This window comes from Charadrius vociferus, unplaced genomic scaffold (assembly GCF_000708025.1).
Source record: "Charadrius vociferus isolate BGI_N301 unplaced genomic scaffold, ASM70802v2 scaffold161, whole genome shotgun sequence".
NCBI lineage: Eukaryota > Metazoa > Chordata > Aves > Charadriiformes > Charadriidae > Charadrius > Charadrius vociferus.
The window spans coordinates 2,423,442-2,439,474 of NW_009646928.1; the positions used below are offsets into that span (position 1 = coordinate 2,423,442).

Sequence of the window (16,033 nt, forward strand, 5' to 3'; positions counted from 1 at the left end):
TTCTGCACACGCAACACGCACAGCCTGTGTGCACAAGCTTGCAGTAAAACTGTAATGAGCCTCCAGCGAGCTGGTTCCAACTGAGATTTTTCGAGGCTTAACAATATGGTTTATTTTCTAGGGGGTCGCAAATGGCACTCCTTACTGTCAGAACAAGCCCCAAATGTGGAGCTCCTAGTCCAAAGGACAGGATTGCTAGTGTATCACTGGTAAAAGCTATTTAAAATGTGCTATGTATTTTCCCCCAACCTCAATGTCAGAGAGGTTTGATCCACTTCAATTTAAAAATCAGCCAGAAGCATACTCTCAGCATGGCAAATTCAGCATAAACAGTAAAAAAGTGGCCAAATTGAAAGACCAGTATCTTGTAGCGGGAAGCACCATGCAACCCTGCTGCCAGCTCTGCTGGTAATATATGGAAACAGAACCGCTACCTACCCTGCCTGCACGCTGGAACTTGACCTCCCCTGCGTTCTAAGTACTCTTCTGTATCTTTTCCAAAAATCTATTTGAAATTATTATTGATTTTGTCATTTTGGCTTTAGGGTTATATTCATCTCACAGAGCCAGCTATATTCAACTCTACCCCATGAGAATTTTTCAAAACTAAAGCTAGAGAGACTGGTGTACAGATATTAAGACTGACTAGTTAAAAAGATCGAAGCTGTCTTATTCTCCTTTATGTAAGACAGCTTTAAATTGACTTTGTTTCCATTCCTCAAAATACAACCAAGGACAGTAGCATACTCTGTCTCAGTATTTTATGCTCAATTTAACTGCTATATTGCATTAAATGATGTGCAATAATGTAACACTAAATGCAAATGAATTTGTGTTTGGTAAAAGAAAATCTCTTTGCTGCCTTCTCCAAACAGATTTTTTTTATAGATTTTAATGCACAAGGAAAACTAAACATCCCCATATGGTGAGAAAATTTCAAGGCATGTATTAAAAGAAAAATATTATGTTACTCATCAAAAACTAATAGATGTGACAGGACAAAAAAAAAAAGCTATGAAAATGTAACTCAAATAATTACAAAATATGGAAAATCATTTATTACAGTGCTTGTAAAAGACTCAGCACAGGCTAAAAGAGAAAAACATGCATTGCAAATTTCAAGAGTGGAATATATTAAATTTCATTTGAAGCAAATTATTTGTAGTTACAAACTTCCCTGCAAAATTAAAACAACACACGTACCCCCCAACATAAATGCATCATTAAGATCAGAACCACTGAAGACGTTACGTTATTTCCTTCTGTCTGAGAGTGTAATGTTTTCTTGTCATATGAAAGATTTTGAGGAACTTTCAATCTCAGAAAGTTCCTCACTCAGCCTTTTTCTGGACACTACAGAGCAGCCTGCACGCCTCCGAGCTGTATTTGCTGCCATTCCACAGACATCATTCTGGCAATCTACAGATACAAAGTAGTCTAAAGATGTCCTGCAAACACTTCCCTTTCCCTGGATGAATGCCCTTCCCTGATGCAGTAGTCACTTCAACAGTTATATATCATCCTAAAATAAGCAAAATATATAAAAACTACAAACACAGGGCTGTTTTCTACTACACTGTTACTCTGAATTTCAAATAGCTGGCAACAATTCTAGGAATTTTGCCCTGCAATCCCAGTATCTTCCTGATCATTCAAAACTGACTGCTGGGCATGATGATCGACATGTCGTGTAAGCACTATAACAGTTGTACAGTTTAAAACTGCGGGAATGAAGCCTGAAAGCAGTGAACAAAATATTTGAGTATTTATCTCTGCTGCACTTACCTTTCACTTAAATTAATTTAAGAGAACCGTGGCCATATGGCAAAACCACAGAACTAGGATTCACGAACCATTTCTATGCTGTCTAGGTTCTTCTGCCATATTTGTCATGGGATTGTCTGAGCTCCTCCAGGATGAAAGAAGGTGACAAGCATCTGTCACATATTTACTCTCTCAGCTTCTCTCCACAGAAATGTGTGTACAGTGTGGGAGGGAGAAGGATGGCTGTTTTATATACCTGTCTTGCAAAGGAAGTTAATATGGTTTGCAAACGACCTTATTCCTGTAAAAGTCAGGGAACAGTTTGAGCCTGCCCCAGCTAAGTTCTGTCTCCTACCCAGGTGCACATTACTTTGTGCGGGAAGAGTCCTGCTGTGCTAGAAAAGCCCAGCTATTGGCAGCAGTATTAACTATTAAATTTTTCTCAGTTTCTAAAATACTTTGTATCTGAAAGTGTATACCATCCTTAGTTGAGCATCACTGCCCATTACTGGGGGGATATCACCTTCTAGGAAAGACGGTTGTTTTCACCTTGTTACTTCTATCTGTTACTTCTATTTGCTTCAGAAAACACAACAACATCTTTTAGTTTGGATTCTATGCCTGGTGCTTTCATTAAGAGGTCACGCAAGACCCCTGATCTGGCTTAACTCCAAGTCTACCACTGAAATGCCAAGATCTTAGAGAAACACTGAGACTTAACTCATGACTTAGTAAAATGCTTACAGAATGAAAGGTGCTATCTAAGTATCTAAGAATTATGACTCAGCGCATGGAAAAATGTTTATTTTCATCCAGGCTAAGACTCTGTCAGGAAGTATTATAGCATTAGTGAATAAGACTCTAGAAAAAGGAACTGCTTACCGTTACATTTATACATTTAATAAAGGCTGAATGTGACAATTAAGAAAGGTCAGTACCCTTGAGGAAGCAGGACAGACAGGCAGGGAGAGGTGGAAGTAGTTATTTTTGCATTAAGGAAACACGCTAAAATATTCATTGTCTTTATCTGCTGTCAAGAGATGTTTTTTGTGTAACAAAAATACCTTTAACCTTTTAAAAACATCACACAAATGCATCCAATTAAACACCTCCTATGTCCAGAAAGAAGGCATCCATACACCTGTTTATTACTGTAACTTTTCTATTCCTACCGTAAAAAATCTAAAAGTTATTAATCTTTACAGCAATGCCTGATACTATTTCTTCTCACTATTATAATTACTTTAAACACAGCATAGAAATATTCATGAGTTCTTTCATGTGGATCCTCATCTGGTGAGACTGAAGGCACAGAATGATTTTACAAAGGGGAACTAGGACGTAAAGCTGCTTTCTGAACACAGGAGAAAATTCACCCTGAGCAAAGGGCCAGAACAATGCCTCTGCATCAGTTAAGACTCAGTTAAGCCTTAAAATAGGATTTAATCATGAATTTTATGATCCATTGGCTACGCACTGGTCTTGTCACAGTGCTGCTTTTCTTCCTTACCCTCTACACCTTTCTGACAAAGATAGGACAACGAGATTGTAACACAAACTTTGGCACCAGTACAATTTCTAATAACGCTGATCCTGAATCAGTTGCTTTCTCCAGTTTATGACACAATGTCTAAACATCCTTATAATTTGTATACTGTACTCACATGCATTAACCACATGCTTTGATTTGCACCTCGTTCTTTTCAATTTAATGCTGTACTTTTATATCTTTCATTACCATATCCCCCACAACCATCCAAAAAAGAGGCAAAACTAGGTGTGATTTACCTTATTACAATTTTTAGAAACTTGGCAAAGAGCACTGCTTGACATACTGTCCTTATCTGGCATTCCTAAAAAAAAAAATACAGAAAATAAATACATACTGTACATTCTTTAAGTAACAGTGGATATATTTATCCATAGTATAGGGAATTGGAGGATTCAATACTTTGATAACATACACATTAATCTATGATTTTTTAAAAGCAGAATACATCTATTCAGACAAAAATTTCTCTTATAGACACAAAAAAGACAAAAAGCTAAGTTGTGTAAATACTATAAGCAGTTTGCTAAACATAGTACTTTCTCACAACTTAATATCTGAAGTAAGTACACAGGAATTATTGATATTTTTTTCATTTAACATTATCTGTTTTTTAGTACTTGGAAGTCGAATGTGTCGTTGAGTTTGCACTCACGAGCATTGCTATGTTATGCTATTGTTTTACAAACAGAACATATTGAACACATAACATATGGAACAAAATTTGCAGATGCAATTGCTAGCCATTAGATATCGTCCTGGTTGGCATCTAAACGATCCTCTGGCAACTAAATAAAAGTACCTTGATTTACAGAAGTGGTGAGTTCCAAAGGCTGCCCTTGGATTCACATCTACAGCACTATCCCAGTTTGACAGGTGCTCACGAGGCAGAGACGTATCCAAACTTATTTAGCTATGTAACTAAGGTCAGACACCAGCATGTCTACCGCAGGCCGTCTGCCCAAACACTAATCTAGGTTCCCAAGCAAGTTGTGTAGCCCATCCTAACTAAAAAAACTAAGCCAGTTTGTAAATTTACTTTACTAGCAGGACTCATTGCCATGTTCCATGGAATTCATGTAACACCTGTAACCAGTTAAATGTTACGTGACAAGATACAGTATGCTTTAGTCAACAGGACTGGCTCATACCGCAGATTTGTGTACAGCTCTGTGTACACTTTTATACAGTTGGGAATGCAGTTAGGCAAGTTCCAAAGTATCTCCTGCTATATGCAGTATTAATACAGTCATAACATTGAATTGGATTTAACATTTAAATACCAACATCCAAAAGCTTTCCTCTTCCCCTTTCTTCTCTTTTCTCTTTTCTCTAACATCTGATGCCTATTTCCACGTACTTACTGTCATTGTTGGAGCCAGTTTCCATAACACCATAAGGAGGAGTAAGAAGTCCAGACATATACTGTCGATATTTCTGAAAGACAGCGATGGCACATGCAGTCAGGTACAGATGTATAAAGCCGTTCAATGGATGATGTGGTATTTACATTTGTGTGTCTGCTGCCTTGCGTTTCACATGCACACAAGCAATCTGAGGCAGTCAGACACATCTTTACCCTTAACACTACAAGGTCTGCTTTCTTGACTGGAGCATACTGCCTTTATTTTATCAAAAGTTGTGGTAAAACAGTTCTCTCCTTCATCTTCCCCAACACGTGGCTTTGAGGGTTCTAATAAATCAATATTGTACCTAGTTCTGTGATTTCCTATAAAGGCTGTTTTAAAGCTCAGCTGAACTCAAGCTAGAAAGCTACTTTATTGCAGGGATGGAGACAAGGCTGTTAACTAAGGATTCATGAGAATCACGTACCTCTATAATTTTGGTGTCAGATTTGAAATAAACAGGATTTAGTGCAAAAACTCTAAACATGTAATTCCCATACACAAAGTTTGGTTTTCAGAAACTACAAGGTTATAAAACACAAACCCAGCACCTCACGTTCTGTATACACACACACACACAAACTGTACTATCACATGAAACTTTGTAACTGCAAAAATAACATTCTTTGTACCACTGTAAACTACATAATTGTAACTGATGTCAGTAACTGGTATTTTTCTTCAGTGAATGTTGGTGACATGATCAATAAGGTTCGAAACTCTGTCTAGGGCTTAAGAAATTCACAGAAGCTAAAAAGTAACATGGGAAAAAGTGTCCTTTTACCAAATACAAATAATTCAATGAGTAAGTGAGACATTTTTGTTTTCAATCAAACTATATTAATGTCATACTTAAGGGTAAACAATTATAATTCCCTTTTGAAACTATCAGAAAACAAGCTTGTGCAAAAGGGATGCTGATGATCAGTGTAAATAAAATGTGTCATGCAGTCGTTAGGGTGTGCAGTGAGCTGAACGTGAACAACCAACCAGCTGAAGTTCAAGTAGGTTTCAACTAAGCACACGTAATAATTGAGACAGAAAATTTCCCTCATAGTACAATTTTAATTTAAATGTTTTATCCTTTGCTCTATGGAGATGTTTGGATGCATTCACTTTTAAAATGTTGTCTGCTGGATTTTAACAGATGCTTGAATTATCCTTTTAACATTTCTTTTTCTTGGAAATGCATATGAAAGTATCATCAATTCTACACTAAAGACTGAGTGTCTTGCATTCTAAATAATAACAAAAGCTACAAAGATTACATTAATCTTAATAATCCAATCCTATTTTTAGACAAGCTATTACATCCTAAAGCTTAGTAACATATTATTTAAATCTCACCCATAATCCAGCTGAAAATTTGTGGGAGGGAGCAAAACTATGTTATATCCCTGGTCAGCCACACAAAAATGCTACTTCATTTGAGGATAAAAGTCTACTGTCTTCTTTCCCAAACCATTCACTTTCCCATACTCTGCATCCAGTCCTACGCCTGGAACTCACTAAGAGGAAGAACATGAGAAATAATTATTTTCTCAGTTCAACTAGTAAATCACACACATAAAACAAGAGAAGAACTCATTTGGTTGGCCAAATGAAAAAAAGGAAAGCATGTCACAAGAGGTTGAAATTACATTTTATTCAAACAGTACATAACTGTTTTGTTCTACTTTCTACTGAATTTGGTCTTGATATGTGATTTAGAAATGGAAAATTGAAGTGTTCCATTTGGGATATGATAAAATCAAATTGTATAGGGTTTTTATCTTTTGTTCTTCCTCACCATTCAGATGATATTTGTTTCTTTGTTTTGTTTTTCCGAAAATAGCATTTTCCCAGAAATACGTTATTAGTCCACATTTAATCCACCTTGATAAGGAACTTGAATTGTAGAAAGACAGTCATTTTCTCTTTTATTTATTTCCTATACCACATTCACAGTAATCATGCACTACATGGCAGTTTCCCTTCTGATTAATTCTCTAACATTTTTCCTGGTTATTCTTCTCATGAAATAAAACATAAAACACACCATACAATTTCCAAAAGATTTTGGGGCCTAGCTTAACAAAAATGTCTGCAGGTAGAATAAGCCAGAATTGCATATAAAAAAAAAAGGATGCACCTAACCCCATTCAGCCCCACCTCATGCTCAGGATGTCAAAGCCACCAGGAACAAAAGCACGGGCTGCGGACTTCAACTCTGTCATCCTCCACATGAAGGTCCCACCGTGCTATGGGATGAGTCTACTTATGAGTCTGACACAACAAGCCCAGTGAACAGTGCTGCCTGTGAAGGAGTTCAGGCAGCATTACCAGAAGAGGGACCGATTCAAGACATGCCCTCAGAAAGTTCAGTTGTTCAGACTCTTCCAGGGGACCTCAGCATAAATGAAACCACCTTCTATATTTGGGTATCTGGAGGGAAGGCTGATGTGATTGCCTACGCATGGTCTCCCAGGAAGATACCTCCGTGGGGTGTGGGCTGACATAGGAGGTATAATTTACACCTAAAGTTGTGTCACTTCATTAGCCAAATTAAATGTCAAGGGACACTTATTTGTCAAGAAGTCAGGGAAACACTGTTTGCTGCGAAGCCTAAGTATGCAAAGAAAGATGTAAGGTACTGCATAGAGATTCACAGTATCAGATGGAGTAATGAAGTTCCAGGCATGAGATCTCTCAAAGCTGAGATAATGAGGAAAACAGTACTGACTGTGAGACCTATCTTGTTACCGTAATGTCTGTAAATGAAAAGAAAATGCAGTAAGTTCAATTGTACTGGTAGGTGGCATTTAAAATCATCCTGAAGATTAAGAGACTAAATATTTACAAAAGGCTTTTGAAAATGTATTCCAGTGGTGGTATGAACTCTGGAAAGGCTTTCCTTATGAAAGACAACAACAGCTATCAAATCATCATAAGCTTGTTTATTACCAGAAGTTTTCTAGTTCTGTAAATCCAACATGACAGCATGTTTTAAAACTACACTCAGTGACCTATTCACTCTGTCTCCAGATTTCTACCACTTTATAAACTCTATCATGCAACAGCTTAAAGATCAGACACTTCCTGCATCTAATCTGACAGCACCAGTAATAAAGACGGTATTTTTTCTTCCAGTTACTGACCGCTTCATATCCATGCAGTGGTGAAAATTAACACGACCTTTTCAGCCACTGCTATAGCCTAAAGCACAGAAGAGTGCTGACAAGGAACAGTTGGGGATGGGAGAAAAGGAGGAAAGAGAACCACACACGCCTTACTGGGGAGGTGCTGTGGGTGAATTTTCATAACAACAGTTTTTAAGGCCACTCATCGTCAGGCTTTTCAGTGTAGACTTCATTTGTAGTTAACTGCAGGTCGTCTCAGAGGTTTTCATGACTACTATAGATTTTCTTCTGCTCCATGAACATAATTTAGTATATTTTTATACGTTAAAGTTTAGAGGCAATTACTATAATTCTGATGTAAGCTATCTCTAAATTTCTTACAAATTTTTCTAGTGTACATAAGGTATATGTGTCTTTGTAGTTAGTCCCTTCTCTTCTGCTGCAAGTACTGAAGAAATAACACCTATTTAAAGGGGGAAAAGTAGCAAAAAAGAGATCTATACAATACAAACACTCCAAAACAAGCCACGTAGATGTGAAGAAAACAGAGAAGCCTTTGCTGTCTTCCATGTGCATTGTGTAGCAAAACCACAGCACTCGAACGGGAAAGACTCAGGACTGATGAAAGGATGACCTCCTGGGTATAAGGTTTTGAACACAGGTTCCACACCAGATACTCCCCCAAGCGCAGCAGTTCTCCAGTCAGCAGAGTACCTGATGGGCTGTGTAATATGGACCCAGGCAGTGATGGTTTGTAGCGCCAAGTAGTGAACTCAGGCTTCCGATGCTTCCCCTTCCCAAGGTAAACCTACACGTGGGCAGACAGTAGGAAGTGTCTTGTAACATTGGAGAAGGTTTTGTAGACTACAACAGGTGCTTGGTTGAATACATGATCTCTCTCTTTCTCCCCGACTTACAATCTCAACCCACAGTGTCACTTTTGACCAGATGCACTTCTGCTGCCTCCTGGTCTGCCTACCACTGGCAGCAGAGGTGCCAAGGCAGAGCCTGCATTACTTGCAAACTTGCGAGCAACACAAAATAATTCATTTCAGTTGTAGAAATCCTAGGCCAAACATCAAGGTGCCCTTTCCACACAGGCTTTTCAAAACCTTGTGTAACTATTTTATTGGACGCTGTTATTTTGACTATCACCTGCGTTCTGCAATCCTCCTGTAGTAGCTGTCCATACTCCTGGAATAGTTTCTCTTGGGGAATATATGCTGTAGCTTGACAATGTGGGAGAGCTTCTCTATTTTCTTTTAACAATAAATAATTGATCACTGATGCGCTCAGCACAACTCTGTTCTTCCTCTAAGTTGGCTGCACCCGTCATACCATTTTGGCAATGAACCACCTCCCTTGTGAGCATTACTCACAAGGGTGCGTCATTCCCATGGTGCATTGTTTCTTCTCTTTTCTCCAGAACAACGAGAGATGTGAAAGAGCCCCTGAAGATCTCTGGATCCTCTTTTCACCCACCAAACCAAGCAAAGATTACTGTCTCAAAGTCTGGATCTTTGCCTTTAGATCTGATACTCCGAAGATTGCTCTTCACTGAACTGACAGGTAAAATCTCAGGTCATCTGCCTGCTATCCGTTAGTGTTTTCCAATAAAAAGTGCCTAATGTTCTTACAGAATTTCACCAAAAAAATAACTGATAAATCATATTCATAGTTGGTTTTCACCCAAATATTGTTACACAGGGGAAACCAAACAACACGCTTGCTATTGCCCGATAGTATGGTATGTGCTGAAACCCACAGAAGTCTCTGGCATAATTCTGATTACAGATACTGCCTTCTTAGTACATTTACAAATTAGTATGCATATTTCTTCTAACCAGGCTCTATCAGAAAATTTCCATGCATTTCAGGTCAATGCCACTTAACTGGGTATCACAAAAAGGACCTGACCCATGGCTGTTTAACATTGGATAGTAAATCACTCCTTGAAGCTGGAGCTTCACTCTAGAACATCAAGTATCCTGCATATTACTAAATACTTGCCTTTGTTATTCACAGAATATATAAATATATATATATATTCACTGCCACTCACAGCATAGGTAAGAGAACAGAACTGAGGTATTTCTAAAGGAAAGGATAAGGACAAATCAGGAAAAAATAATGCTACAATACCAAAAACATATCTTTATGTATTGCGGAAAACTAGCAAATAAACCACGTGAAGATCTGGAAGAGGGTAGATTTAGATTAGATACCAGGAAGAAACTTTTCACTCTGAGGGTAGTAAGGCACTGGCACAGGTTGCCCAGAGAAGCTGTGGATGCCCCATCCCCGGAGGTGTTCAAGGCCAGGCTGGATGGGGCTTTGAGCAACCTGGTCTAGTGGGAGGTGTCCCTGCCTGTAGCAGGGGGGTTGGAACTAGATGATCTTTAAGATCCCTTCCAACCTAAACCATTCTATGATCTTACCACGACTTACTGAACAGAGACTGGTTTGCATATGTCAGTCTATCAAGTCATTAAAACGAGATAGACAAGACCTGAAATAGCAGAAGTGAAGCACCATTTAGTCATACTTAGATAAAACAAATACAGGAAATGCCTGTACTGAAATTGCTGAATCCTGATCCCAGAATTAGTACAGTTTATATAATAGCAGATGAATCTGCATCTTTTCCATCTACCTATTTACCATCTTCTGAATGTTTCTGCATGGCTCTAATCAACTATGCTTTAGGTTTTATTTGATCTCTTTGTTTTGGAGGCATATATTTTTCTGTCACATTCCCATTTAAATCAATTTATCGTGCTTGAAAAGCTCTGTGCACAGAATTTGCTTGATCACAGAATCCCCTTGAGTTTTAGTCGAAAAGAAAAAATGCACCCAGCTCCCTGAAATCATGCCAAATAGCAGACTTGGCTACCAGATAGAAAGCCGAAGATAAGGCTGCACTGCAAAAAATCAAATCCAAGGAAATTAGAGCATGAGCAGTGATTAAACAAATTACACAGCCTATTCTGCTCCATCTAATTTAAATATAGAAATGACATCATGCAGTCCTCCAATTCTGTCTCCTAGAGGAACCCACTCAGGAAATGCAGTTGGGTGGATACAGGACTTGGCTGGGAGGGGTGGGAAAGACTGCATAGGGCACAAAGAAAATATACAAAGAAGAACAAACAGTCCATTTGATTTATGTTTGTTCTTTTATTACACTTGTGTAACCATAGAATAGATAATGTATTTATAGGAAATAAATGTAACAATTTAACTGCCTTTAACATGTAGTTCAAGTTTGCAAGTGGCTGAAAAAGAGCACTATACAATTCCATATTTACTTTTTCACAGTGATATCTGTATTGAATTTGTTCACTTTAAAATCAGATGATGATGACTGTCAGCAGCAGTGCTTCAAACTCAATAGAAGATCAGAAAATCAGGCTGTGCTCTTCTTTCTTCCCCTTTCATTATCACTTGTAGGAGGGAGACAGCAAATCACACCTTAGCTGGAATTTTCTGAATGATGCAAGTGGCAAACCAGAAGCTCACTTCTCTTCAAACTGTTCTGTGACGCTAACAATTGTAAACCTGCATCTTCATTAGCAAAGCCATCAGATATGTCTCAAAAACAAAGAGCGGAACTACTAAAAAAAAGGTACCATTTTAACACAATTTTTCTTACCACTACAGCCAACCTTTAAACCTACATTGACAGCACTTAGATCAAAGTAAGTTTGCCATCATCTCATGGGTCATGCATGAGGAAAACCTGTTCCAAGAGCGATTTCCTAAAGTTCTGGGGACAAAATACTTCTTTTTACCATTAGGCAGTCACACCTCCTATTTTCAGATAAGTTATTTTAATGAGAGGAGAAGCAAAGATGTGCTTTTTCAGGTGAGCTTGGTCCGGGTGTGCTATGGAAGAAGACAGTGTACAAGGAAGATCAGAGACAGATAATATGAGACTTGCAAATACAGGGTGAGGTTGGCTTTGTTCAGCTCCTCGCCTGGGCAGCTACGGGGCTGCCTCCTACACTCTTTCTTCCATATGGTATGCCTCCCTGAACTGATCTTTAGCATTTTTCTGGAGCAGAGCTTCAGCTGAGACAAAAGGTCACACAAGGAAGACATTCATGTTTGTAAAGTGCTTTGACAGAATGGTAAATTCTGTAACTGCAGCCACATACATGTCTTGTTTCTGAGCACGTATCTTAACTTGCAGAGCAAGCAAAAAGCAAGGATTGTGTGTACCAGAGAAGTCAGAAGCCAGCAAGAGCTCTAAACCAAGTTATAGTTCCACCCTGAGACAGCAATCTTGCAAATGCAGAAGGCCTGATACACATGACCAGCATATCTTTGCATGAATGTTAAGAAAAAGGCTTCATCTGAAGAAATGCATATGGAACTATGTATGTACCACCGACACAGAGAAAAGCTGCAAACCGCCCAGTGCAGGCTGTGCTCTGACAGTGGGCTGAAGTCACGCTCCTCTCTAGTGAAATTCTGTAAGGTCACCACAAGGTCTGTGCAGTACTTAAGTCCTAAAAATAGGTTTTAAGTGCAACTTAAATGACATGTTGGCCTTATGTTGACACTGTGTGAAGCAGTAGCTCTATCCATTGTTCATAAAAAGCTTATTTTCTTACCTCCCCTTGTATTTTTTTACAAGGAGATTTGAAACAAAGAAAGAAAAAGCAAATGGTGAGCTGATCTATAACTCTGCTTCTCATATTTACAATCTCTAAGCACAGAAGTATGTTGGTCTAGAAACTTGTTTTCATCTGGAAGGATACTCTGGGTTAAATATTAATTCATCTACAATAATATAAACCTCTTAATGAGTTCAGTGGGGTCAGTCTAACGCCTGTTTTTGCTTCACACAGAAACGAGCGCATATCAACTTCCAATACTCTTCTAATATTAAAGGCTTCCTTTTCATGGATAATTCCTCTAAGTGATTGTTTCTACTCAATTGTGCCTAACGATAATGAAGATATTTCATAAGTGTAAATAAGTAAACATACAAGGAAATTTCCCTTATAACATTAGCCTTTCTCCAATGCTTTTTAAATACTACTTTGATTACAGTGTGAGCTGCTTTAAAAGCAGCTTGTGCAGCTCACTCAGTAACACTGCTGTGAAATCAAAACAACAAGTACAATACAAAATAAGGGGAAAACCTAAAGACAAATGAAATAATTACCATTCAGGAAGTATGACTGAACATAGTCTACTCCTTCTAGCGCATGGAAAAGAGTGTGTTCCGACACAGAAAATACATCACTTAACAGGACCCCAAAATACCTGGGCCTCCAACTCAGCCAGCAGTCACTGCAATGGCACCTCTGGAATTACCTTGCCAGAATTAATGTCTCATGGGCCCGGCTGCTCAAATCCAGAGTCCCCTTAATGCACGGGTAGTATACTAAATGCTGCCTATGGTACTTCTCCACTAGAGCTCACAATAATATTTCAGCTATTTTGTAGCACAGTGCTATACAGTTATACTGCCTTACATTCACATGCACAGTCCAACATCCTGTGGCCTTCATGTTTGAAGCTCTCAATAAGGCCGGTGGAACAGAGTCTCTTCTGATGGACTTGTACAACAGCATCTTCTCTGAAGATCACAAAACATATTGGATTACAATGACTGACTTTCATCAAACTGAAATGCAAACAACTTTAATAATGGTGATTCAGCTGCACCATAACATAGGGATTAGGTAAACTGCATTAACAATCTGCAGTGCAACAGCCTTACGTGGACGGGGCAGTTTTCAAGGTTTTTCCCTCTGACTGGAGGCAGTGCAAGTGACTTCCTCAAACCAAAGACACTTTATTTAGCTGCCCATCCCTCACCAAAACTGAAAAAGCCCACACTCAAAATGCTGTTCTGTTATTCCAACCCAGAGTCTTGCTATGGCTGTTTCTCACAGGTTCCTTTCTTTCAGCAAAAAGTAAAGTAACACTATTCGTTTCACCTCAGCCCTAGAAACATTTTCAAACCTCATCCAAGAGGGGACAGTGAGGAATGGGTGCACACGAGGATGGGAAAGAAGGAAGAAAGTCCCACTGGAAGTTAAATGTTAGAAAGGAAAGAAACACTAAGGAAGAAGGAAGGAAGTGAAAATGTTTTAGGGAGCAATGGGTGAGGGGTAGGAGGGGAGCGCAATACATAGCCTAAATAGACCCCTTCAGTCCACTGAACAGATGAACTATCACAAGGAGTGGAGAGACTTCAGGGAAGAGGGTGCATTATAAGAAAAAAGAAAAAAAAAAGAAAAAAAAAGAGACAATTTGAACTGGCTGATGGATATACCTAACAAACCACCTCCCTCCTCTCTCTTGTTGCCGCTGAAGAAGCAGTTCTACCTGTTGATGTCTTAGGAAAGGTAAGCAATTTCACAACAGGCAGAAGTTAGGCTCGTTAAATCTGGCTGTCATTGAGAAAGTTTAGGCTTAAAGATTCTGCAGATTGAGATGAACAGCAGAAAATACAACATCACGCCTCTGCCTATTTTCCAATCACAAGATTAATCTCTATTTTCCATAGTGAAGCATTGTTTATGTTTGCTATTTTTTATCTTGTGGAACCCGGATGTCATTTCTAAGCAAAATTAGAAGAAAATAGAATAGAAAATGTGAGTTGTAAAGGATTAAAATAATATAAGCCAAGCAGAGTGAAAACACTCTGAGATTCTGAGGAGTGACTTGTTTAAAGAAATTACAGAATATTCTCCCAGATTAATTCAGATGGTAACCAAATTATTTTGGTTACCATTTAAAAATTACTCAAATCGTGGGGTTTTTTTCCATTTGAGCTGAGCGTCAAGCATGTAGCCCAGTTTCACTAAGCTGACACTCAGTGTGGGCAGGAATTTTATGTTAAAAAGCCTTTGTTTTCTATTTATTTCATTTTTTGAATGGGAGTTTCTTTCACAGTACATTATATAATCACAGAAAATGGTCATCTTGATTTTCATTCCTCATTATTAGCATTCATTCTCACTATGATCTGTCATGTTATCTACCATCAAGATTAAAACAGCATTTGAGATATGCAGCTGGGCACAGTAATGAAGATGCACTGTAGATTTTCTTAAGTAGAAAAAATAGTAAAGAGATCTTAAGGCTGAACCTACACATGACCAACAGAGAAAAATGAAACAAGAGGAACATGAAAAAAAAATGGAGGAAACTCACAAGATAACGAAGGGTAAAGTATTGAACTAAAATCAAGAATAATCTTTCCAGAAAAAGAAAGAAGGGTGGAAGGAGAAGAGTACAACATCGTATCAGTCTCCTCCTCTGCCCAACAGAGCCCTGAAATCAGCTTGACTGGGGTCCAGCTTTGCTAAGCTCCACACGTAAAATGAAAGGTCAGCTCCTGTCTCTCCCTCCTCCTGTCCAGAAAGGCTCACAGTGCACTTAGAGGCAGAATGCAAGTGGGCAAATGGCACAGCACAAAAGGTGCAGAATAGCACAAATTAACTGAATACAAGAAGAGGATGTTTCACCAGGGATTTTTGTTCACATAAAGCAAGTAAGATTATATTGGAGCATGAGGTAACCGAGAACAAGAAGTTGACAGCTTTGGCATCCCTTGTACGACAGACCTTCAAAGGCTGAAATGAAAATGCTTTAGGAAACACTCTCCCATCTGAAAGAATGATATTAGTTACGTTCTTGCACCAAAGCTATGCCACCAAAAAGGGGTGCAACTAATAAAGAAACTGAGCCAACACTATCCCAGAGGTTTAACTAGACATAACCAGATTCAAAGAGACAGAGTTATTACTATTAAGTTCACATGGAAGGACTACACAAATGGTGATGACGGAAGACTGTAAACAATCAACTGTAAGAGAAAAAAGGGGGCTGCTGCAGACTCCCTAACAGACCATTAAACTTGGCCATATACTACGTATGTAACAACACAGCAGTTCTGTGAGGCAATTTGGCAAGGAAATTCCACATCTGAGGGGCAATGAGAAAAGCTGATTCTTACACTAAGATCCCTCCAGAAAATATCTGCCAAGCCCGAGCATCCAAAACGTGTCAGCACAAATGCCCAAGTACTGGCCTCTCGCGGCATAGACAACTGTCAAACTGGCTAAAATATGCTCCCAGTGAAACATTCGTGGCACTTAGTTCGCCATGCTGAAAGACCTGGCTTTTAAAAGTATATTTTAAAACTTATACTTGGTTTTAAAAGTTATCTA

At 38.7% G+C, this 16,033-nt stretch overlaps 1 protein-coding gene across 3 annotated transcripts in view; it reads right to left on the bottom strand.

Moving 5' to 3' along the window:
• Positions 1-16,033, bottom strand: part of RAPGEF4 (Rap guanine nucleotide exchange factor (GEF) 4) — a 142,989-nt gene that overhangs the window by 75,412 nt on the left and 51,544 nt on the right. For 2 of the 3 annotated variants that reach the window (XM_009894545.1, XM_009894543.1), the window contains exons 4-6: positions 4,678-4,750; positions 3,600-3,617; positions 2,363-2,364 (exon numbers count right to left, since the gene is read on the bottom strand). In XM_009894545.1, the coding sequence (XP_009892847.1) occupies positions 2,363-2,364; positions 3,600-3,617; positions 4,678-4,735 (78 nt within the window). In that variant the 5' untranslated portion in view covers positions 4,736-4,750. Of the gene's footprint in view, positions 1-2,362; positions 2,365-3,552; positions 3,618-4,677; positions 4,751-16,033 lie in introns of all 3 variants that reach the window. The other variant, XM_009894544.1, reaches the window with a different exon arrangement.